The sequence below is a fragment of the Diabrotica virgifera genome, chromosome 7 (genome assembly GCF_917563875.1).
Source record: "Diabrotica virgifera virgifera chromosome 7, PGI_DIABVI_V3a".
In the NCBI taxonomy this organism is placed as follows: domain Eukaryota; kingdom Metazoa; phylum Arthropoda; class Insecta; order Coleoptera; family Chrysomelidae; genus Diabrotica; species Diabrotica virgifera.
The window spans coordinates 101,998,946-102,024,761 of record NC_065449.1 but is presented as its reverse complement, the minus strand read 5'-3'; the positions used below and the strand labels follow the sequence as shown (position 1 = coordinate 102,024,761).

The 25,816-nt window shown below is 32.2% G+C and overlaps 1 protein-coding gene across 3 annotated transcripts in view; it reads left to right on the top strand.

Moving 5' to 3' along the window:
* Positions 1-25,816, top strand: part of LOC114332385 (fatty-acid amide hydrolase 2-A) — a 180,156-nt gene that overhangs the window by 47,104 nt on the left and 107,236 nt on the right. For all 3 annotated transcript variants that reach the window (XM_028282174.2, XM_028282173.2, XM_028282172.2), the window contains exon 5: positions 23,218-23,307. In XM_028282174.2, coding sequence (XP_028137975.1) covers positions 23,218-23,307 — 90 coding nt within the window. The remainder of the gene's footprint in view (positions 1-23,217; positions 23,308-25,816) is intronic.

The window sequence follows — 25,816 nt, the reverse complement described above, 5'->3', positions numbered from 1 at the left end:
GCTTTGCAATTAAATGCCGATAACTTTATTACTAGTGGGCCAGATAAGCGGCGATATATTTTACACTATCTTTATGAGTAACATTTTACTGGTCTGTTGTGTCAATCAGCACTACTCAACAAGTTTTCGTTTATTCGTTTTAATATTTTATTGCAATAGTAAGGAATATACAGTGCGCTGGAATAAGTGTTATTTTTTTCATACCCCCCCTTACTAATTTATTTATTATTAGCACATAAGCAAAACTCTCGTGCAGGTCGATTTTTAAAATAATCATAGTATATTATAGCATCAATGTTTCGAACTTTACGCGGTCCCTCTTCAGGTGACAGTGATAACTTTGACTTTTTTAAAAGGGAAAGTACATCATGTGACACCTCATTTAAAAGCTTTTGAAAGACTGATTACAAAAATGTATAATACTTTAATCCTTTTTGAGACCGTAGGCCCCAAATTTCGGTCGAATTATTTTGAAATGTATTCATTTTTTTCGAATCCTGAGAAAACTAATAAGTATTTTTGAAAAATTTAAACGCAGAATGAAATATTACAGTATTGTCGAGGGTCAAAAATCCCTGAGAACTTTTATAATGATTATTTTAATAATTCACAGGTGTGAAAAAAAAAAAAGAAAATTTAGTCGGATTTTTAATTTCAAATATATCATTCAAAAGAAATTTTTGTTTATTCGAAGGGACTTTCAGCCCTCGTTAATAATGTAATCTTTTATTCTGCGATTAAATTTTTCAAAAATACTTATTAGTTTTCTCAGGATTAGAAAAAAATGAATGCGTTTAAAAACAATTCGATCGAAATTTTGCGCCTACGCCCTTAAAAAGGATTAAAGTATTATACATTTTTGTAATCAGTATTTTAAACGCTTTCAAATAAGCTATCACATGATGTACTTTTCCATTAAAAAAAAAATCAAAGTTTTGCCTGTCACCTGAAGAGGGATCGCGTAAAGTTCGAAACATTGATGTTATAATATAATTAGATTATTTTAAAAATCGACCTGTTCGAGCGTTTTGCTTATGTGCTAGAAATAAATAAGTTATTAAGGGGGGGTAACACTTATTCCAGCGCACTGTATCTTATTTAAACAGTGAATTTATTACATGTTAATTTTTTTAATTTCTTGTGACGTATCGTATAATGTAGGTTTAGCCAATAATCAAAGTTATGCCTTTACAAAATTATAATCTCCTATATACACGTAAAAAAATTTGTTTAGTATGTATTTCTTAAATCCACCCAATCATTGGAAAATGATTCATGCTATTTAATAATATCTGTAAAAACGGGCACCACACTCTCGGCGAAGTTACTTCGCCAAAGTTGACCGAAGTCCCAAGTGCCTCTCTACACACTCGTTCTACTTCGCGAGAAACACATTCAAGCGGTGCGATACCGACAAAGATCCCTTTGACTCGGACGCACCAGACCGACAGATTTTGGAAGTAGAACGAACTTAGACAAAGTTACATAAGGTGGCCGTCTACACTCTCATACTTGCTGAACCTCGATCGACTTCTGCGAGAGTGTGGACGGCGTTTTAAGGACACTCTTATCGACAAAGTCGATCAAATTCAAACTTGTCATCATATTACACTTTTGTTTATCGTTAAAAATTAAATGATGGTTGTGAATTGCATTTGTGTTATTTTAGCAAAATACATAATCAACAAAAATCTTATTTAAAACATGTGAACCTTTTTTGCAATCACTACACTTGTTTAAACCTTTTGTTTGGTTGAAAACTCGGAAGTGATTTTATTGCCAGTTTGTTTCAAGGTTATATTTAATACAGTGTCTGTAGAAAGTAAAGTCCTGGATGTATTTTATTCAAATTTGGACATATCAAGTATTTTACTGCATGCAAAACTATTCGTATAATTTTCATTCTACGCAAAATAGAAACCTTAATGAACATTTGATGTCGACAAATAATTTCGAGTACCTATTCGAAATATTCCGTCCCACTTCTTTTAACACGCCCTGTATATACGTATTATATTCATTTTATTTGCCTTTGATAGAGAAAAATCCAATATTATTACTGAACATAAAATACAGGAAATTAAATATTTTTACTTTTGAAGCGATCGGAATTAAATATTAACGCCCCACTGTTTGAGACCCACTGATCATCTCTTAATTGCATATCGGCCGTCATAGGGTAAAAGGACTTTAGAAATATATTCCAGTGAGGAATAGTTACAGCTTTTTATTTGTTTATCGTAGATAAAAAATTGTATGAAACTGTGCGTGAAGTACTTTTTGCGCACTTACGCGATATATAGTACTCGCTACGCTCGTGCTCTAAACATCGCGTGCGTGCGCAAAATGCATACTTCACGAACTGTTTCATAAATAACTATTTCGTCATCATTAATTGTAACACCAAGTTTTAATTTTCATTTTTTTTATCAGCTGAAATAATCTAAAAATATTTTTTACTATTTTTTCAACACCTCTCCCGTTTGTAGTTTGTATACACATTAAAAAATACATAGTATATAATAATTATTACAATAGTAATTTTTCGTCATCATTAATTATTGTAACAGCTAGTTTTAATTTTTATTTTTATCAGTTCTGAAATAATCTAAAAATATTTTTTACTATTGTTTTAACACCTCTCACGTTTGTAGTTTGTATACAAATTAAAAAAAATACATAGTATGTATATAATAATTATTACAATAGTAATTTTTCGTCATCATTAATTGTAACACCGAGTTTTAATTTTCATTTTTTTTTTATCAGCTGAAATAATCTAAAAATATTTTTTTACTATTTTTTCAACACCTCTCCCGTTTGTAGTTTGTATACACATTAAAAAATACATAGTATATAATAATTATTACAATAGTAATTTTTCGTCATCATTAATTATTGTAACAGCTAGTTTTAATTTTTTTTTATCACTTCTGAAATGATCTAAAAATATTTTTTTACTATTGTTTTAACACCTCTCACGTTTGTAGTTTGTATACACATTAAAAAAACATTGTATAGAATAATTATTACAATAGTAATTTTTCGTCATCATTAATTGTAACACCGAGTTTTAATTTTCATATTTTTTATCAGTTCTGAAATAATCTAAAAATATTTGTTTGCCATTGTTTTAACACCTCTTACGTTTGTAGTTTGTATACACATTAAAAAATACATAGTATATAATAATTATTACAATAGTAATTTTTCGTCATCATTAATTATTTTAACTCCGAGTTTTAATTTTCATTGTTTTTATCAGTTCTGAAGTAATCTAAAAAAATTTTTTACTATTGTTTTAACAGCTCTCACGTTTGTAGTTTGTATACACATTAAAAAAATACATAGTATATAATAGTTGTTGTTTGTTTAGGTTTATATGACCGCGGACACTAAATCCATTCGCCAATTTTACTATTTTTTATTTTAGTAGTCATTTTTTCGTATCTTATCCTAAAACTAATACTAATATTAATCTCTAATAAACAATTCTACTAATAAATAATTGTTTTTGTATTTTTTTTTAAATAATTTTTTATAATATATTTTTTTTATTCTTTTTTTCTAAATAATGTTCTCAGAGTTACACAGCAAAAACTTCAACATTCTTCTTTAGCCCTCTACTTAATAAGAAAGCTTTTTTACTATGAACTGTCCAAGTTCGTCATTCATTTTTATCTACATATTTTTTTTATTATATTTATTATTATATATTTTTTCCATTATTTTTTTTTATTTTTTTATTTATTTTTTTTCTTTTCTTTTTTCTTTTAATATATAACAATTTACAAGAAATATTTACTCTATATTTTACAATTACAATTTAAGTTTAATATCTAAAATATGTTTATACAATAGTCGGTGGTATACCAACTCATTATTTTCTAATGTTAATAAATAATTTAAATTAATGGGATGGTGGACATCAGTCAAAGAATACAGTGACTTTAAAAACATATTAACTTTATTAGAAAGAAGAGAACAGGTCAAAATTTTGTGTTGTAGGTTGCCCATCTGACCACAAATACATTGTGGGCTATCAGTTATATTAAGTTTAAATAAATATGATGGTGTAAGACAGTGATTAAATCTCATTCTGCATATGGTTCTTGTCATATCTTTTGTCGACTCCATTTTAGAAAACCAAGGTTTATCTGTTATATAGTTTCTGATTGATCTGTAGTAGTTTCCTGTATTTATGTTCTCATCAATATACCTTTCTTTCCATTCTTTCTTAAACTCTTTGAATAAATCTTTGAAAGACTTGGTGGAATGACAATTGTAAAAAGGTAATACAAGAACAAAAACTAGCTTTACGCAAGTTTAAACGACAGTCTAATATACAAAATTATATAAATTATAATAAATGTGTAGAAAAACACCAAAAAAGTTGTATTAGAGAGTAAGCGTAATGCATGGAGAAATATATAATAGTTATTACAATAGTAATTTTTCGTCATCATTAATTGTAACACCGAGTTTTAATTTTTGATTTTTTTTTATCGGTTCTGAAATATTCTAAAAATATTTTTTTACTATTGTTTTAACACCTCTTACGTTTGTAGTTTAATGAAGTTTAATGAATTAGTAACACCTTTGTATTATTATTAGAGTAAAAATGTTTATATTTCCACCACTACTATATATTCCTACACCCCACACCCCACCCTTCTGTAGTTTCAGACTCGTCTGGGTACCACATGATCGGAAGTCATCATCTATACCGTATATCTAATTTCATTTGTTATGTTACTTACTGCGTTCTGATCTAACCATTACGTTGCTCTGCTCAGGTTTTTACACAGTCTATAATATCACATTCACGTTCCCGTTCTTTTTCATTTTAGTTCAGGTGAAACACGTTAATCTCTGGCACTTGGTCATAAGACCCTTGTATAGTTGTTCCATTTTATCTTGCCCAAACGTCATGATTCATTTTCAAACAAGTTAAATCAAAACATTAAGTGAAACGTACGTCGATGTATAATATCATTGATACGTACTGTCAATCTAATAATTAGGAAGTGACTATTATCGGTGGACGTATTTTATAAAGTTATATTGTACATTTATATTTAACTATCTTATAACATATTTAACACAATATAACTTTACAAAATAAACACATAATAAGTTATAAATTCCAATAAACACATGCGCTAATGTTACTGTCACTGAAAATGATAAACGTCAAAATTCATACAGTATTGCCCAAAATAAACAGTACTGAAACTGAAACACAGATGTCTCTTTGTGCGCGCTGTCATATTCAAATTATCTAATATAGACCTGTCAAGTAATCCTTAAACAATTAATCATTAAGGCCTAATTGTTAGAAATGGTGTTAAGTACAGAGGAGAAAGTGTTTCTTGTGGAGCATTATTTTCGCTCATACGGAATCGGCCGACGTAATAGTGCAAGTCTGCAATACGTGCGTGATCAATTCACACGACCGTCGGTTTAATAAATGTTTTCCATTAATGCTGTAATTTTGAAGGTTGTCGAAAGTTACAGCATTACTTGGAGAATGTTTATTAAACCGTTGTGTGAATTGATCACACACGTATTGCAGACTTGCACTATTACGTCGGCCGATTCCGTATGAGAGAAATAATGCTCCACAAGAAACACTTTCGCCTCTGTACAATCCGACAAGCCAGTGCTGGCGCGTGACCTTGAGCGAAAATACACAGCGACAAATGCAGAATACGAGAAGGTCAGCCGCCACTTCTCGCTTGTCGCTCTGTGCTTAACACCATTTTTAACAATTAGGCCTTAATAAATAATTGTTTAAGGATTACTTGACAGGTCCATACTAGTTAATTTGTTCTTCTTCTTCAGTTTATTGGCCTCCACCTACTTGGGTATTTGGCCAGCTCATCGTCTCGGAACAAGGGAAAAATCCCTTATTCGCTTACAATTTGGAGTTAGTACATTGTACAATTTGCTTCTTCTTCTTCTTTAGTTAACTAGTAATTTTGGTTGGTGTGGGACAAACATGACAAGATAAAAAAATTTCACGCTAGGGGCAACCTCTCTTTCCTTGTCTAAGGGGGCAACTGTCTATCAATACACAATCTTCTTTTTCTTCTTTGATTTAGTAGAAATTTTGAGTTGGCATGGGACAAATACAACAACTTAACTTTTTTTTCAACGACATTAAACTTTTTTCTCTCGAGGGCAACTGCCGACTACTACACAATCTTATGCTTCTACTTCTTTTTTAGTTTACTGGCAATTTTGAGTTGGCATGTGACAAATTCAACAAATACACCAACTTTTGCTCTCAGGGGCAACTGCCGACCATTACACAATCTTATTCTTCTACTTTTTTTTTGAGTTTACTGGCAATTTTGAGTTGGCATGGGACAAATATAACAAGACACAAACTTTTTTCTCTCAGGGGTAACTGCCGACCATTACACAATCTTATTCTTCTATGTCTTTTTTACAGGCAATTTTGAGTTGGCATGGAATAAATACAACAAAGGCACAAACTTCTCTTATACAGGGCAACACCTGACCATTACACAATCCCATGTTGTTGCCTCAGATCGGTATAGTGAAAGACCCAGGTGATTACAGAATGTTTATATAGAAACAAAAGATTATATATTATTCGGTTATATGAATTATATTTTCACGTGTACTTTTGACATATTTTTCAAATTATTTATTATTATATATTCATTTATGTTATCTATTTATTTTCAATATTTTACTTTCCTCATAACTTAATTTTGTGTATATTCAAAAAATGTATTAAAAGTTTAATAAGAACCAACTGCGGTTTATAAAGAAGGGTTATAAGGGATATGGGTGTTGGGCACCCATTTTTAGCTAATTCATTATATAAATCAAAATTTTGCACAGTACTAATAGGGCATTCAAGAATCACATGTTGTAAATCTGCTAATTGACCACATTCACAATAAGGATGTTCTACTATCCCCATTTTAAATAGGTGATTTGGAATCAAACAGTGACCTGTACGCATTCTGATAACAGTTGTTATATGTCTTCTATCTATGTAAGGAACATTGAGATACCAAGGACTATTTTTGAAAACTGGTTGTAGCTGTTGATACCTTTATATTTAAAATATTCCTTCCACTCTTTTTTAAATTTATCCCAGTACATTTAAAAAAAAAAGGAAAATAGTCACCTTTCTCCACCTTTATGTTTACTGGACAATTGAGACAACGACCTACATTAGCAAGTGAATCAGCTTTAATATTTCCTAATACTCCGGAATGCCCTGGGATCCATGCAATGATAATATCTAAATTAATATTTTTTGCTTCTAATATAAGTCTTTTTGTCATTCCTGAACAACCATTTACTACCTTTAAAGTTTTATTATTAATTTTCTGGATAGCACTAGTTAATTTGAATATGACAGCGCGCACAAAGGGACATCTGTGTTTCAGTTTCAGTACTGTTTATTTTGGGCAATATTGTAGTAAACAATGTATCAAAAACATGCCTTATTGATTATCCTTGTTTAACTTATTGTGGTTTCTATGGACAAGCGGTTTAATTTTGCTATACTAGTTTCTGTGAGTAAAAAAGAAACCTAGTATGAAAAGTAATTCGTGAATAATTCCATGCATGGGTAAAGATAGAGTGGAATAACTATACCATACCCTGTTTTTTTTTTCATTAAACTTCAATAAGCCCTGTCGTCTCAACTAAGGCAATAGTTTCCTCATGTATAGTGTAAGAAATCTCTTTTGGTTCAAGCCTCAATTGACCAGTGAATATCTGCCTTATATCATTGGCACTTTGAAATGGCATAGGACGAGTATGGCAGTCTCTTCTTTCATTTTGCATTTTCTGCACCATGGTTAATTCACCTTTTTTTGGGTAGGTGTTCTCTTAAATGACAATGTCCAGTCACCATTTCGATGACCGTTTTAATCTCTCATTTATTGAGGCTCATCAAATTGCTTGAGAGTTTTTTTATCAATATTCTTAATTATTTTCTTAGTCTGGGTTTGCCTTTGAGTGGCTTTTCATTTCTTTTGATGGTTCCTTATCAGCCACTTCCGAACCTCGTTTCTTGCAGCGTCTTTGGTGATGCCACACAGTGATTTTGGGACTACAAAGATCCCACTCGGGCCTTGTTTTTGTCAACAAATCTACTCGTTCATTCCCATGCACCCCTTCTTAACGTGGCACGCATATTAAAGACACTTTATTCTCTTTTGCCAGGTTGTTGAGTTGATCTTTGCAGTTCCTCACCAGTTTATATTTGGTGAGTGGGTTCTTTAAGGCCAGAATATCCGCTTACCTATATGTATAAATGTTGATTCTTTTTGTTTTGGGGTCTCCATTCAGGCTGTAAGATGTGTTATAATTACATGTTTACCTAAAGACTCCTCATCCAGTACCATGGACGTGTGGTGAGAGAGGTGGGTCTAGGACATTTCGGCGTCGCCGTTTCGGCGTGGCCATTTCGGCGTGGCCGTTTGGGCGTAGAGCCGTTTCGGCGTAGGCCGTTTCGGCGTCGGCCATTTCGGCGTCAGAGATTTTATTTTAGTTGACTAAATACCTACATTGGAGTCTATTAGTAAGACATTATTTTGAAAAAAATCTTTTAATATAGTTATTTAAATAGATACATTGGAGTCCATTGATCACAAAATTTTAATATTAATGGTAGATTTGTATATGTCAATTTTATACTTATGTGTGTGTGCTTGTTATTTAGCTCATAGTTAATGTAATATCTGTAATTGGCTTCTAGCTGTAGATATTATATATAAATAAATGAATAAACAAGATTTTGGAAAAATGATTTGGAAAAAATTGCCTGACCAATAAACCTCAATGTAGGTATTTAGTCAACTAAAATAAAATTTCTGACGCCGAAATGGCCGACGCCGAAACGGCCTACGCCGAAACGGCCTACGCCGAAACGGCTCTACGCCCAAACGGCCACGCCGAAATGGCCACGCCGAAACGGCGACGCCGAAACGTCCCATTCCGTGAGAGAGGTTATACAATAAACTGTCGGTAGTACAATTGATGTGTATAACCAAAAAGTTAGCTTTGGTTTTAACCCCTAGATTTTCCCTACAACTCGTCTGGAGTTCAAGAAGAGTTGCGTAGTAGGGTGCATCGAAAAAATAAAAGTTGGAAATGTTATATCTAATAGCGTGAAAAAGTTGCTAGTGTTATTTTTCAGCATATTAGTATTTTTAATTTTTTTTCTAAGCGAATTTTCTGCCCCCCAACGACCTTGAATTTTATTAAATATCTGATTTTTATGGAAATTTCAATTTATATTATTTGGAATAAAATATGTGCTAACTCGATGTAAGATCAATTAAAGAAAACTTAAAATGTTGTCAATTACAAATTTAAACGATATTTAAAGTTTTATTTGTTTTTCAGTCTTCCCAACCCCTTTGAAATGTCCCGCTTCGTGAGTCCGTGCGTGTAATTTTCACTTATGTTTGGTGCGATGCCTTACTTTGTTATTATTGTTGTTTGTAAATTAAAGATTTTTAAAATAGATAAACCAGGACCTTGGGGAATAAAATCAAGATGTGCTGTGGAGCGTCCCATTTTTGGGCAACCACCAAATATACCTGAAAATGTTTTACCGAAATACAAACAAGCGGTGAAGCTTTGTGGTTGCAAGAGGATAAAAACTCAGAAAGAGCCAGAATTTTCTGGTATTGCCGAACAGGTTGCAATTAAATTGGAGGAAATATAGAAAAAGGCTTTAATTCCAATAATTTAACATACAAGAATTATTCAGCTTTTAAATGCCTATCATGACAAATATATGAAACTTATGAAACCATTTAAGAACAGGCAAAACAATGAATTTTACAAAAATAAAATTCAATGCTTTAAGAAAAAAACGTAAAACTACAAGTTTCGATCTTGCAGCATGCAAATGTGACACTGTGATTAATTGTTTTTGTAGCAAATCTCAAAAAGTGAATCTGGGTGAGCGAGAATTTCTATTAAATCAAAGAGGTCGCAGAAAAATGGTGATAAGCTCGATTTATAGTGAAAACAAAAGCAAATATAATCAGAGAGAACAACGGTAAAAGAAGAAAGTTACCGACGCAAAGACAAAACTTTAGCTCAAGTAAAAAACAGTAGGTACCAAGTTTTATGGTCAATCGATCGTGGAAGAACACATAACACCTGTGCATGAGCCAGGGTGCAAATATTTCGGATATGGGTATCCGCTGTCTGGTATATTAAAAATTATGAAATCCAGCTATTGCATGGGACGAAACAGTCGTAAATACTGGCGTTAAGGGTGATGTAATACGGCTGTTAGAAGAACATCTTAAAAAACCGCTTCAGTGGTTTGTATGTCTGCGACATTCAAATGATCTACCCCTTGGACATCAAAAGAAGTTTGCCAATGACCAAATCAAAAAACGTGAGGGTCTTAAACTTTCTCCTATAAAAATTTAGATTCAAACGACTACTTTGAGTTAATTAATTAACAAGAATATCACCTTACAGAACCACCTATATTCTCTAGATTTTCGAGTGACAATCTGCGAGATTTTGTTAAGAATCCTAACTTAGACCCTTTTAACATTGAGATTGAGAAATATCACTGCCACAAACAATGTGTAGAACGATATGTCAAGCTTGTGACACAAGCTTCTAGCAGTTTGTTAGGGATGGATTTATAAAAACTCGAATTGATTCCAGAAAAACTATGCCTCACTTTAATGCTAAATCGGAAGACATCTTCGAATAGAATGCTTTTACCATATTTTTTTGTAATATTTTTATATACCTAATTTTGTACTTTGCTTTATATTTATTATAGTGTTAAAAAACTTGGGTGACGTCAGGGAGACGGATAAGTTAGGCTATTTTGTTATAAAAAGAATGTTTTAGTATACTTTTCTTAAGTAAAATTTTTAATTGCCTTGTGAAACCACAAAATATTTTCCAATTTAAACCGAATTTATTTATTCAAGTTCTATAAGGTATTAAATTTCCCTTACAAAAGAAATTCGCATATTAATGTATTTTTTCCAATTTTTAGTTGCCGTGGGGGACAGAAAATATTTTTTTAATTCAACGCAATTTTACTAAAATACTAAATAGTGTGTTATGTCCACTTTACATCATCAATAAATTGAACAAGAAATTGACAAAGTTATTCAAGGTCAAATTTGACTTATACAAAACACAATTCTACATCCAATTTTGCCGTGAATAAAAAGAAAATAAAGAAATTTGACAAAATAAAACATATCCAATTGTTCTATTTCATCAAATTCCTTAATTTTCTTTTACAAACCATACATTTTGTACACGTCAAATTTGGCCTTGAATAACTTTGTCAATTTCTTGTTCAATTTTTGTTGATGTAAAGTGGACTTTAGGCAACTTTTGTGAGCTATTACATTTTCGTTTCGAAATAAAAATTTTTTCGTCTGTTAACATTTTTTCAAAATTTTTAATTGTCTTGGGGAGGCAGAAGATATTTTCCAATGTCGAAAATTTTTTACCAAAATACTTAACAGTTGATTGGGCAAGTTTTGCGAGGTATTACTTTTCCATTGCAAATAAAAAATTTTTTGCTATTGCGTAGCCCTGTTGGTTGGAAAATCCTTTATAAAAGGTATATAATTTTTATTAAAATCTCTTAAAAGGCTGTATCAAATCATAGAATGTTTTCGATATAAAAATACTATCATCCTTTAATTTCTTTTATGCTTTTATCCATTAGTAGGTTGAAGGGTAGTAGACTTGAGCTATCTTCCTACCGGATTCCCGAGTTGATATCTATTTCCCACGAAAGTTCATTCTCGACTTTAATTTTTGTATTGTCTTAGTGTTAATGTCTTTAATTATCTTTACCATTCTGTTGGATTGGTTTTTTTCTTTTAGTAATTGTAACACATCTAATTTAAAAAAATGAATAACCATTTTCAATTTCGTTGCAAAACGAAAATACAGCCGAACCATATTCTAGTCCAATCAGAGAGTGCAGCAAGCACCTCTACCGGTTTCGAAACTTATTAGTCTCTCATCAGGAGGCACATATGCTGCTCTCACTGATTCAACCAAAACAAACCCCAGCGTGCAGTCCCGGATTGCAACGAACGAAATGGCATAGATGCCCTAGCGGCAACTGCTAGCAAAAATATTAAGTTTTCACTCTAATGGCATATAAAACAACATAATGCTATTCTACATCCCACCAGAATGAAAACAATGGGAACCTTCTCTGGTTACACCTCCGGGGCTTCTACAATTTGCAAGTCATACGGATGCTGAGACTAAGGAAGATGAGGGAATTGTACAATTTACAATTCACGTCCCATCTGCTCAGCGCGGTAAAGTTCCAACGAGAATGGTTCCCTTCGTACTCCAATCAGAGTAAATGTAAATCAAAAATGAATAACCATTTTCAATTTCGTTGCAAAACGAAAATACAGCCGAACCATATTCTAGTCCAATCAGAGAGTGCAGCAAGCACCTCTACCGGTTTCGAAACTTATTAGTCTCTCATCAGGAGGTACATATGCTGCTCTCACTGATCCAACCAAAACAAACCCCAGCGTGCAGTCCCGGATTGCAACGAACGAAATGGCATAGATGCGCTAGCGGCAACTGCTAGCAAAAATATTAAGTTTTCACTCTAATGGCATATAAAACAACATAATGCTATTCTACATCCCACCAGAATGAAAACAATGGGAACCTTCTCTGGTTACACCTCCGGGGCTTCTACAATTTGCAAGTCATACGGATGCTGAGACTAAGGAAGATGAGGGAATTGTACAATTTACAATTCACGTCCCATCTGCTCAGCGCGGTAAAGTTCCAACGAGAATGGTTCCCTTCGTACTCCAATCAGAGTAAATGTAAATCAAAAATGAATAACCATTTTCAATTTCGTTGCAAAACGAAAATACAGCCGAACCATATTCTAGTCCAATCAGAGAGTGCAGCAAGCACCTCTACCGGTTTCGAAACTTATTAGTCTCTCATCAGGAGGTACATATGCTGCTCTCCCTGATCCAACCAAAACAAACCCCAGCGTGCAGTCTCGGATTGCAACGAACGAAATGGCATAGATGCCCTAGCGGCAACTGCTAGCAAAAAGACTAAGTTTTCACTCTAATGGCATATAAAACATTATGTTGTTTTATATGCTATTATGCATCATATATGCCTCTATATAGCAGCATATGTGCCTCCTGATGAGAGACTAATAAGTTTCGAAACCGGTAGAGGTGCTTGCTGCACTCTCTGATTGGACTAGAATATGGTTCGGCTGTATTTTCGTTTTGCAACGAAATTGAAAATGGTTATTCATTTTTGATTTACATTTACTCTGATTGGAGTACGAAGGGAACCATTCTCGTTGGAACTTTACCGCGCTGAACAGATGGGACGTGAATTGTAAATTGTACAATTCCCTCATCTTCCTTAGTCTCAGCATCCGTATGGCTTGCAAATTGTAGAAGCCTCGGAGGTGTAACCAGAGAAGGTTCCCATTGTTTTCATTCTGGTGGGATGTAGAATAGCATTATGTTGTTTTATATGCCATTAGAGTGAAAACTTAGTCTTTTTTTACATCTAATTTATTGCAGTCAAAGGCTATAGTCAGGTGTACAAAGCACATAAAGGCAAGTTTGTTATATTCCAATGCCTTATCGTTCTTCTGGCTATGAATGTAGCATTTCTAGTTGATCTGTTTTGTCGAAAGCCTTGTTGCTGTTCACCGATTATGAATTTCAATAATCTTGTTAGCAAATATCCTTGTTAGAAGTTTCATAGTTGTGTCAGAAAGGTGATTGTACCATAATTGGTAGGATTTTTATTATATCCTTTTTTGTGGATTCTCATAGAATTTGAGTTCTCTTCTTCTTTTTCTTCTTCCTCTTTATAAGCAATTCTGCTTGTTCAGTGGCGGATTGATACCTCTATGGAAGGTTGTCACTCCATATTTTGCGCGGTCGGGTCGGCCGATACTTCTACCGATTATTGATTTATCTCTTATATATCTTGTATTTGTGTGGTTATTCTATTCTTTTTTTCTATTTAGTGTACATTGGTTTATACACTGTACGTTACATTGTCTTCTAATGTTTTCACTCCCCTTTCGATCTCTCAGCGTATTTCCTGTAATTCTTCTCAGTACTCTTATAATAAAAATGAATAACCATTTTCATTCTGGTGGGATATGTTATGTGCCATTAGAGTGAAAACTTAGTCTTTAGTCTACTCTTATAATAATATAATAATTGAATATAATTATTGCCGATATAATTTTTAAATTGAATCTCATCAAGGTAAGTATTCACTATTCCTCCGACATGAAGACCTGCATCATGGTGCATTAACACTAATTTATCCAATATGGCTGGCAAATGACAAAACATGATCTTCTAAAATGTTTTTAATGTACATATCAGCTGTCATTCACCAAATCAGCTCCACAAGTTCGGTATCTCCTTTCCAAGAAATACCCCTCCATAGCACTATGCCGCCACCACCGAAATTAACACTCTGTATGAGGTTACATCTGGCATACCGTTCACTATGGAAGCAAGATTTACAAATCTTCGTCTACAGAAGAGTTGGCGAACAGTATGTCAGTTGTAACCTCATTCTCTTCTTCTCCAGGTGCCATCTCCGCTACAGAGGTTGGCAATCATCATAATTATTTTAATTTTTGAGTCAGTAGCTCTAAATAGTTGTTTTGAGCTGCATTCAAACCATTCTCTCAGGTTCTTTAGTCATGAAATTCGTCTTCTTTCGATGCTTCGTCTGCCATGTATGTAACTTCATACAGAGCTTGGTGGTGGGCGCATAGTGCTACGGAGCGGTATTGCTTTGAAAGGACATACCGAACACGTGAAGGTGACTAGCCGAATGCCAACTGATATGTACATTGAGAACATTTTAGATCATATTTTGCCATTTGAAAGCCATATTGGATATGACATACTGGTGCTAATGCACGTCTTCATGTCGCTAGCATAGTGAATACTTACGTTGATGAGATTGATGATTCAATTTAAAAGTTATCATAATCATCATCATCATCATTCAACCCGGATCTATCCACTGCTGGATATAGGTCTCCCTCAGTCTTCTCCATGCATTACTGTCCTGTGCTGTCTGCATCCAGTTTCTGTCGATCCGTTTTTAAAGTAAAAGACTTTAAAATTATATTGCCAATATTTATGAGTTGCGTTCCTGGGACGACTTTACTGAAAGATAGTTCATTCGATTACATGAAATCAACCCCAACTCAAGAATATCCGCCACAAAAAAATCATAGCATGAGATCTGTTTTTAAAAAGACAACAAAATGCAACGGTGACAGTAAAATTCTCGCGTTAGAGATTCCATAGTAAATCACGAGGGAAAACCAGTTAAAAAACTTCGTGATACTATCCCGACATCGTAAGTATTTGGTCTTACATTTAGTTTACTCTCAAAACTAATACCAAATTCTGACTTTAATATGTTGTTTAAATTATAAATAATATTAATACTACATAGATATATAAGTAGGTAATACTAAAATATAAAATATGTACTAACTCGATATGTTATTGACTTACTAATCGTGGTATTTTCTTTCTATTGACTTCCTCTTTCAGTATGGGTAACCAAATCCTACTGCATTCTACCGAGGAATTTGCGACACAATTGGTTTCATTTAGCATAATTAGAGCCGCTTCTTTGATTTTTCTCTTTTTACTATCTGTTTCTTTCAGGACTATACTTGAATCTCTCCACTGAACTCTATGTTCATTAACCCATGCGTGTTGGCATATTTGAGATCTATCAAATTCTCTATTTTTAATATAAGACTGATGTTCACTTATTCTAACGTTTAATGGTCTTGATGTTTCACCTAAAAAATTCTTTGTTCTTTCTTGTTCATTGTTAGGTTTAGTTTTAGATAGAATAGATCTCAATGTGTTTGTTGTTTTGAATGTTGTTGAAATGTTGAATTTATTGTTTTCAGTTTCTCGGATAGTCCTTTTATATATTTATATGGTATTGATATTAGTATAATACAATTGATCCAAATGATGGCATAACCCAGACATCCAAAGTGAAAGTTATCCTCCAACACCAAATTGTTCTATATGGTCCACATAATGTTCAGAAAAAAGTCACACCATTTTTAGCGTCGGGTTTGGGGGGAGAGGGGGAAGAAATCGGTAAATTCGTAGTTTTTTTACGCTTTTCGTCAATATTTCTAAAACTAAGCGGTTTAACATGAACAATCTTCTATACAAAAATGTTCTACATTAAATTTGAAATAAAAAAGGCCTTATGCATAATCCTTCTAAAATGAACGGTTCCCAAGTTACGGAGGTAGTATAGTTTAATTGGTCCAAAAAAAGGCCTAACCCAGACATCCAAAGTAAAAGTTTTCCTCTTACACCAAATTGTTCTATATGGTCCACATATTATTGTTCAGTGAAAAGTTACACCATTTTGAGCGTCCGGTTTGGAAGGAAGATGGGGGAGAAGTCGGTAAATTAGTAGATTTTTTACGTTTTTCGTCAATATTTCTAAAACTATGCTTTAGCGTAAATAATGTTCTATACAAAAATGTTCCACATAAAATTTAAAACAAAAAAGATTCCATACATAATTGTTATAAAATCAACGGTTCCAGAGTTACGCAGGGTAAAAAGTGGAGGTTTTCGATACTTTTTATATTTTTTGGGCAATTGATGATGATTTTGGGTGGTGAGGTTGACGTTTCTTCAATGACTTATAACTAACATACAATCGGCCACTAAAATAACAAAGCCTGTTAAAAAATTTCTTTCATTAGTAATAATATTTTAAATTGCTCAAAAAATATAAAAAGTATCGAAAACCTCCACTTTTCACCCTCCATAACTCTGGAACCGTTGATTTTATAACAATTATGTATAGGACCTTTTTTGTTTTAAATTTAATTTTACGCTAAAGCTTAGTTTTAGAAATATTGACGAAAAACGTAAAAAACTACTAATTTACCGACTTCTCCTCCATCTACCCCCCAAAGCGGACGCTCAAAATGGTGTTACTTTCTACTGAACAATATGTGGACCATATAGAACAATTTGGTGTTGGAGGAAAACTTTTACTTTGGATGTTTGGGTTAGGCCTTTTTTCGGACCAATTATAATATACTACCTCCGTAACTTTGGAACCGTTTATTTTAGGGGGATTGTGCATAGGGCCTTTTTTATTTAAAATTTAATGTGTAACATTTTTGTACAGAAGGTTGTTTATGATAAACCTCATAGTTTTAGAAATATTGACGAAAAACGTAAAAAACTACGAATTTACCGATTTCTCCCCCCTCTCCTCCTCAAACCCGACGCTCAAAATGGTGTGACTTTTTTCTGAACATTAGGTGTGTGTGGTTCGATTAACTAAAAGTCATTATAAAGTGTTCCGTCTTTAAAACCACTTTTATGCAAGAAATAGTGAAACAAATTGGGAGGTGAGTTTCACAACTATCAATGTATTTACCATTCATCACCTGGGATTACTAAGTTTTCTGTTTTAAAGACGTAGAAAGTAATTGCATACAAATAAACAAGACAAAACTAACCTAAAACCATAAATTTTAAAAAGATATCGCTCTGGTTTTTTTGTGCGTTATTGACAAAAATTAAGTATAGTATAAAGCGTTCCATACACGTAAAATTAATAAAATACAATAAAAATATGCCTGATAGTCAAGATCGTGAATTTACGAAATTAAAAGAGTTTATTAAGGAAGAGAACAAGAGATTATCTGAATATTTCATATCTAGTCTTAAGGAGGAAGTAGCCTTCTTAAAAAAAGACATTGATGAACTGAAAGTTGAGAAAGAAAAACAAACTATTAGAGTTAAAAGACTGGAAACTGAAAATGTAGAACTAAAAAATCAAAGTGAACGAATTGAAAATAAACTAAGAAAAAATAATATTGTTATTTTCGGCTTAAATGTACAAAAGTCAACACTTCTTGAGGATATCATCCAAGAGTTGAATCAGAGACTGGATATAAGTTTAGTAAATTCAGATATCAGTGGTTTCAATGTCTTTGGTAAAAATCCAACAAATAAATCAGTATTGGTAGAATTCGCAACATATTCAGCAAAAATTAGTGTTCTAAAAAAGTGCAAGCTTCTAAAAGGTACAACGGTGTTCATCGCCGAAGATCTATCCCCATCTCAACAAGCAGTAAGAAAGGAATTATTAAAATACCAATCTGAACTCAGGTCGTCAGGTAAAACGGTGAAGTTGAGAGGAAATAGGCTTATAGTTGATGGTCAATCTTTAACACTGGAAAAACTGTCTATTACTACTACTAACAAGACTGCTGAAGTAACCGACACATTATTGGATGAAACCAGAAAAACAAATCGTTACCCCACTAGAGCAGCATCTTCAAAAAAATTAATTTTTTTTTACTGTATATTGTACTTATAGTTTTTTTTTTCACCTTTTTTTGTTTTCTAGAATATTTTTAATTTAATAATCATTAATACTGGTACGCTATATTAATTATTGTAACATGAATTCGTTTCTGGAATACATTAATTACACTCCTATTGATACAAAAGTAGTTGACTCCATAAACGAATATAATTTGTGTTCCAATAAGAACTACTCTTTTCGTATTTTGCACCAAAATATTAGGTCCATTATTAAAAATTTTGATGAGTTTAATATTTACACACAACAAATAGAAAATGATATTGATTGTTTTGTATTAACTGAGACCAGACAAGTGGCATGTATAGATATTTTTAAATTGGATGGATATAATATCCATTATAACGAGGGTAATTTCAATCAAAATGACGGTGTGATAATATTCATAAAAAATAACCTTGACTACGAGGTGGAAATAGTAGAGGTTAACATTTTTAAATTCTTAAAATTAAAAATTAAACTCAATAACATAATGATACTTATTACAGCAATATACCGTTCGCCTGCAACCTCAGAAAGTGCGTTTATTGTAGCCTTAGAAAGTTATTTAAATATAATAAAAGCAGAACCAATCACATATAACATTATTGTTGGCGATATTAATATTGACATACTTGCAGACGATGAAATCGCTAATACTTATTTAAATTTACTGTCCGAATATAATTTTCATTCATTAATAAACAAAATAACGAGACCAAATAAATCGGGAGGTAGCTGTATAGATCATATGTTTGTTAAATCCACTAAAGAGTCTATTGAAGATATTTGCTCTCCTTTCATTATTACATCTTTAACTACCGATCACTTCTGTACAATAGGAGAACTAAACATTAACATGAACATTATTTGTAAAAAAAATATTAATAAATTTAAAAATAGTTACATTAATTATAACACATTAAGAGAAATACTAAGAAAGTATTTCCTTTTACGTGACGTACAAGATATTGCAACTAAAATTGTAACAACTCTTCAAAAGAAAATAAAAGAATCTACTTATGAAAAAAAAAATAAAACGGAACGAAGTTAAACGGAAAAAATGGATAACGTCTGGCATAATAAAATCAATAGACACAAAAAATAAATTATATAAAAAAATTATCCAAAATCCACATAATGAAATTCTTAAACAAGAATACAAAAATTACAAAAATTTTTTGACAAATTTAATAAAAAATACTAAGGCAGAATATTTCAAAAACGTAATTACTAACAAACCCGATAGTAGAAATACGTGGAAGGTTATTCGTGAACTGACCCAAACTGAGGTAAATTCTGTAGGCGTTAAACAGTTAGTAGAGGGTGACCGGATTATGAACTCTGACTTGGATATCGCTAATACCTTCAATAATTATTTTTCGGCTATTGGTGAAAAACTGGCTAACAACATAAAAAAACCGCCATCCAATAATCCGAATAGAATCTCAGTCGCTCAAAGTGCTTTTTTTGATCCAATAGCTGAAAGTGAAGTTATAGCGATTATTCAATCCCTTAAGTTGAATAAAGCTCCCGGACCTGATTTATTAAAGGCAGAAATATTAAAAGAAGTTTCAGGAGAAATTGTATCCCCTTTAACATATTTATTAAATAAAATTATAGAAAATGGAAAATGTCCAACAGAATTTAAAGACGCAATTATCAAACCTGTATATAAATCAGGAAGTAAGGATTTAAGCCAAAATTACCGCCCAATTTCACTAATCTCAAGCCTTGCAAAAATTATGGAAAAAGCGATTAAAACTCGGATGCTAAAATTTTTAGACCTACATAAAATCATATCTAATAATCAATTTGGCTTTGTTGAAGGCAGAGGTACAGATGATGCAATTGCTTCACTAATGGGTTGCATTTATGATTCAGTTGATAGAGGTAAGCCCACATTATGTGTATTTTTAGACTTGGCTAAAGCTTTCGACACAGTAAGCCATAAGCAACTCTTGGAAACTTTGGCTGATGTAGGTTTCAGAGGCAACGTATTAAGATTTTTTGAAAGTTATCTAGATAATAGGGTACAAAGGGTAAAAATAAATGAAAGTATGAGTGAGAGACATGTGGTGAAGTACGGTGTTCCGCAAGGAACGATTCTTGGTCCATTGTTGTTTATAATTTATGTTAATAATTTATTGTCAATGAAATTAAAAGGTAAAATTATTAGTTATGCAGATGACACAGCTGTACTGTATACTGCAGATAATTGGGAGAATCTAAAATTATTGGCTGAAGAAGATTTAAAAAATTGTTTTGATTGGTTTGCACACAAACAACTAACTGTTAACTTCACAAAAACTTTCTTTTTGCCTTTTGGATCTTACAAAACAAGTCTGCCTAACTACGAAACACTAATAATATCCAATGAAGGATATAAGGATCAACATATTCTGTCTGCTCATTCTGTAAAGTATTTGGGAATTACAATTGATAGTCATTTAAAATGGAACCTACATATTGCGAATGTGACTAAAAACCTTCGAAGTTTACTCTATAAATTTAAATACTTAAGCAATATTTTAGAACAGCGCCTTTTAAAAACTATGTACTTTGCCTTAGTAGAATCTAGATTATGCTATGGGATTCTTGGGTGGGGCGGGGCGTATGGCAATCATTTGGAACAACTAAATGTCGTCCAAAGAAAAATTTTAAAATCAATTTATCGCAAGCCCAAGCTTTACTCCACTGAATTATTATACAAGGAAACTAATATTTTTGATATTAGGCAGCTTTATTTTAAAGCGGTTACTGTATATCAATATAAAAATAAACAAACACTACAGTTTCCCTTGCATGAATACTCCACCAGAAACAGGAATAAAGCGATACCCCCTAAAAGTGAAAAAACAATTGGACATCGTTGTTTCACTTACCTAGGACCTAGGTCCTTTAACGTTTTACCCATAAATGTTCAGAATGTCAAGAACATAAAACAATTTAAAAATAAATTAAAGAAATATATTATAGATACGCCTCTTTCAGTAATACATGAATTAATTGAAGTTAGAAAATAAAACAAGTGTTTGAATATTGGACTCATAGTTGTTGTACTTAATTGTGTTTTTTTTTCTCATTTGTTGCTGTTATTTTTTGATAAATACATCGTAGGGATGCTGTATTTTTAAATTTTTCCAGATTTTGAAATATAATTATTTTCTTTAATTATGTAATTATTCAAAAAACAATGTAAATGCTCTTTGCTTTTTCTTTGTTCTCTTATTATTAAGTAATAGATATTATATTATTGTATTGCCTGTGAAAAGATAGTGTGTACCTACTCAGGATATTTTTGTTACATAATGAACCAAATTGACCACTGCACAAGCATTCTGCTTCAAGTGGTATTTTTGTGTTTATTTATAGGGAATTATAATGATTTTAATGTATTACCATTGTATGTATTGTATCTTTTCTCTGAATAAACATTATTTATTATTTTTTTTTATTATGTGGACCATATAGAACAATTTGGTGTTGGAAGATAACTTTCACTTTGGATGTCTGGGTTTGGGTCTAATTATACCATACTAGATTTTCCTCGTATTATTTCTTGTGATACTTCCATTACTTGTTTAATACTGATACCATCAATTTCTACTTTGAATCTGTTTGGTTCTTTACTGATTACTATTGTTTTAGTTTTCTGAGATGAAATTGTCATATTGAATTCTTTTGCTCTTATATTAAATCTGTGGACTAACCTTTGCAGACTGTCTTCATCTTGGGCTATCAATATTGCGTCGTCTGCGTAGCAGTGCATTTTTACTTCTTTATTTCCCATTCTATATCCTCTTCCTTTGTTAGGAGCATAGGACTCAATGAGTCACCCTGTCTTATTCCGCTGCCTATATCTATAGGTTCTGTAAGTTGCCGTCTATTCTGACTTCCATTTTGTTGTTTTGGTAGATGTTTTCAATAGTTTTTAATGATATCTATAGGGATTTTTCTATTATACAGAAGATGGATAAGTTTTAGGCTAGTATTTAACAAGTTGATACCTCTGTAGTTTTCTGGCTGCTTTTTATCTCTTTTTTTGAATAGTAGAATTAGTTTGCTCGTTCTCTATTCTTCCGGTATTTTATTGTGTTTTATGATTTAGTTAATTAATGTTGTTAATTGTTCTGTCATTGCTGCTCCACAATATTTCAGTAATTCGTTTGGTATTCCACTCTTACCTGCAACTTTTCTGTTCTTCAGCTTTTCAAGTGTTTTCCGAACTTCTTGTGTACTTTATCAACATCTTCATTTGTAGTAATTACTGGTGTTTCCGGTTCTTGTATCATTTGTTCTTCCTCTGCATAGACCTTGTTTAGATAGCCAATCCATGTATATTTTTCTATGTGTTTTGGTTCTATTAGTTCATTTACCTCCGTTCTTTGACCTCTTATAAAGCGCCGTATTTCCTTTTGGAGACCATAAAAATCATGTTCTATTTTTTTCGAAAAACGTTTCCAGTGATCATTTTTTATTCTTCTTACGACTGAATGTGTTTCGTTTTTTACTATCTTATAATTATCGTATGCCTCTAGTTGACATGTAATTTAGCTAAACTTTTTTCTTCTCTTTGCATTTTTCCTTCACTTCTGTACAAAACCATGGAGTTCTTTGCCTTGGAAGCGATTTATTCTTATTAATGTTTCTTTCACCAAGAACTTCCTTGGCTGAGGCTAATATATTAGACTCTAATATTAGAATTTGAGTGTTAATACAAATTCAAATTTAGAAATTTTTAATTAAATATTTCAACTTTTCTTTTTCTTCAAGGTACTGATATAGGAGGCTCAGTTAGGATTCCTGCATTTATGTGTGGTGTTTTCGGTCACAAACCTACTTCTCACTTAATTTCAACAGCTGGTAAGTACGGCTCTTTTTTAGAATATTTATCTGAACTTATATTGTTTGCATTTCATAATACAGGGTGTCCCGAAAAGATTGGTCATAAATTATACCACACATTCTGGAGTCAAAAATAGTTCGATTGAACCTAACTTACCTCTGTACAAATGTGCTCATAAAAAAGTTACAGCCCTTTGAAGTTACAAAATGAAAATCGATTTTTTTTCAATATATCGAAAACTATTAAAGATTTTTTATTGAAAATGAACATGTATGATTCTTATGGCAGGATCATGTTAAAACAAAATTATACATAAAAATTGTATGGGGTTTTGATCCCTTAAACCCCCCCCCCCAAACTTTTATGTACGTTCCAATTAATTCATTATTGTGGTACCATTAGTTTAACACAACGTTTTTAAAACTTTTTTGCCTCTTAGTATTTTTTCGATTAGCGAGTTTTTATCGAGATGCGGCTTCTTTTTTACTATATTTACATAAAAATTTTATGGGAGTTTTGTTCCTTTAAACCCCACAAATATTTGTGTACGTTCCAATGAAACTACATATTATTGTCGTACCATTAGTTAAACACAGTGTTTTTAAAACTTTTTTCCTCTTTGTCTTTTTTTGATAAGTCACCTTTTATCGAGATGTGGCTTCTTTTTGAAAATGTACCTAAAAATGTAAATTATAAATACATTTTCAGATTATTAACAGGTCTCTATAATCGTACTTTACCATATACAGGGTGTTTGGTAAAGAATGGGCCATAGCTTAACCTCCTATTCCTGAGGTTAAAATAGGTCGATTTAAGCTAACTTACCTTAGTACAAAAGTTGATAATAACCGAAATACAGGGTGTCAAAGTTAAACTTGTATTTTATTTATTTTTGAATATTTCCGGACAGGCATGGGACAACAACACGAAATTTGGTAAGTGGTGCTGGTACTGTCAACCCTACTAAATTATGTTAAACAAACGTTTCTGGCTGCTACCAGAGGTCTACGACGGGGGAACGTGAATGGTTGGCCCTTACCAAATTCTACGCCACTGGCGGAATTGATATTTTAGTGCAATTTTTTGATTCTCCAATACTTTCTATGTAAATAACATACTCTTCATTCGTAACGATAAAGCCATTAGTTTTCGAGATATTTGAAGCTAAAAACGAAGGAGCATAATACATTAATCAAAATAAGTGTGCCTTTTCATTTTTAACTTCAAATATCTCGAAAACTAATGACTTTATGGTTACGAATGAAGAGTATATTATTTGCATAGAAAGTATTGGAGAATCTAAAAATTATGCTAAAATAGCAGTTTCATCAGTGGCGTATAATTTGGAAGGGTCAACCATTCACTTTCCCCTGTCGTACGCCTCTGGTAGTATGTCAAATAAATATGTCAAATAGTTTTATAGTACCGGGCACACATAGTTCTTAAAGTTTTAAATAAAGAATAAATTATTTAAAAAAAAATATTACTTTAAAATAATTTGACATATCAATGTCATACTTGGCAGAAAGTGTAGGCACTGTACACCCTACTAAATTATGTTAAATAATCGTTTCTGGCTACTACCAGAGGCGTACGACAGGGGAAAGTGAATGGTTGACTCTTCTTAAATTCTACGCCACTGATGAAACTGCTATTTTAGCATAATTTATAGATTCTCCAATACTATCTATGCAAATAATATACTCTTCATTCGTAACGATAAAGTCATTAGTTTTCGAGATATTTGAAGTTAAAAATGAAAAGACACACTTATTTTGATTAATGTATTATGCTCCTTCGTTTTTAGCTTCAAATATCTCGAAAACTAAATGTTATTTACATAGAAAGTATTGGAGAATGAAAAAATTGCACTAAAATATCAATTCCGCCAGTGGCGTAGAATTTGGGAAGGGTCAACCATTCAAGTTCCCCCGTCGTAGACCTCTGGTAGTAGCCAGAAACGTTTGTTTAACATAATTTAGTAGGGTTGACAGTACCAGCACCACTTACCAAATTTCGTGTTGTTGTCAAATGCCTGTCAGGAAATATTCAAAAATAAATAAAATAAAAGTTTAACTTTGACACCCTGTATTTCGGTTATTATCAACTTTTGTACTAAGGTAAGTTACCTTAAATCTACCTATTTTAACCTTAGGAATAAGGTTAAGCTATGGCCCATTCTTTACCAAACACCCTGTACAAATATGTGGTGGATTCGATAAATATTCAAAATATCTCGATAAACACTGGCTTATCGAAAAAGTCCTAAGAGGCAAAAATGTTTTAAAAACAGTGTGTTTAACTAATGGTGCCACACTAATAATTAAATTGGAACGTACACAAAAGTTTGGGGGGTTTAAGGGAACAAAACCCCCATAAAATTTTTATGGGGTACACAAATTTCACTTTAATTTTTATTTAAGATGCTGCTGCCATAAGAATGCCACATGTCCATTTTCAATGTAAAATCTCTAAGTGTTTTCGATATATGAAGAAAAATTGATTTTCATTTTGTAACTTCAAAGG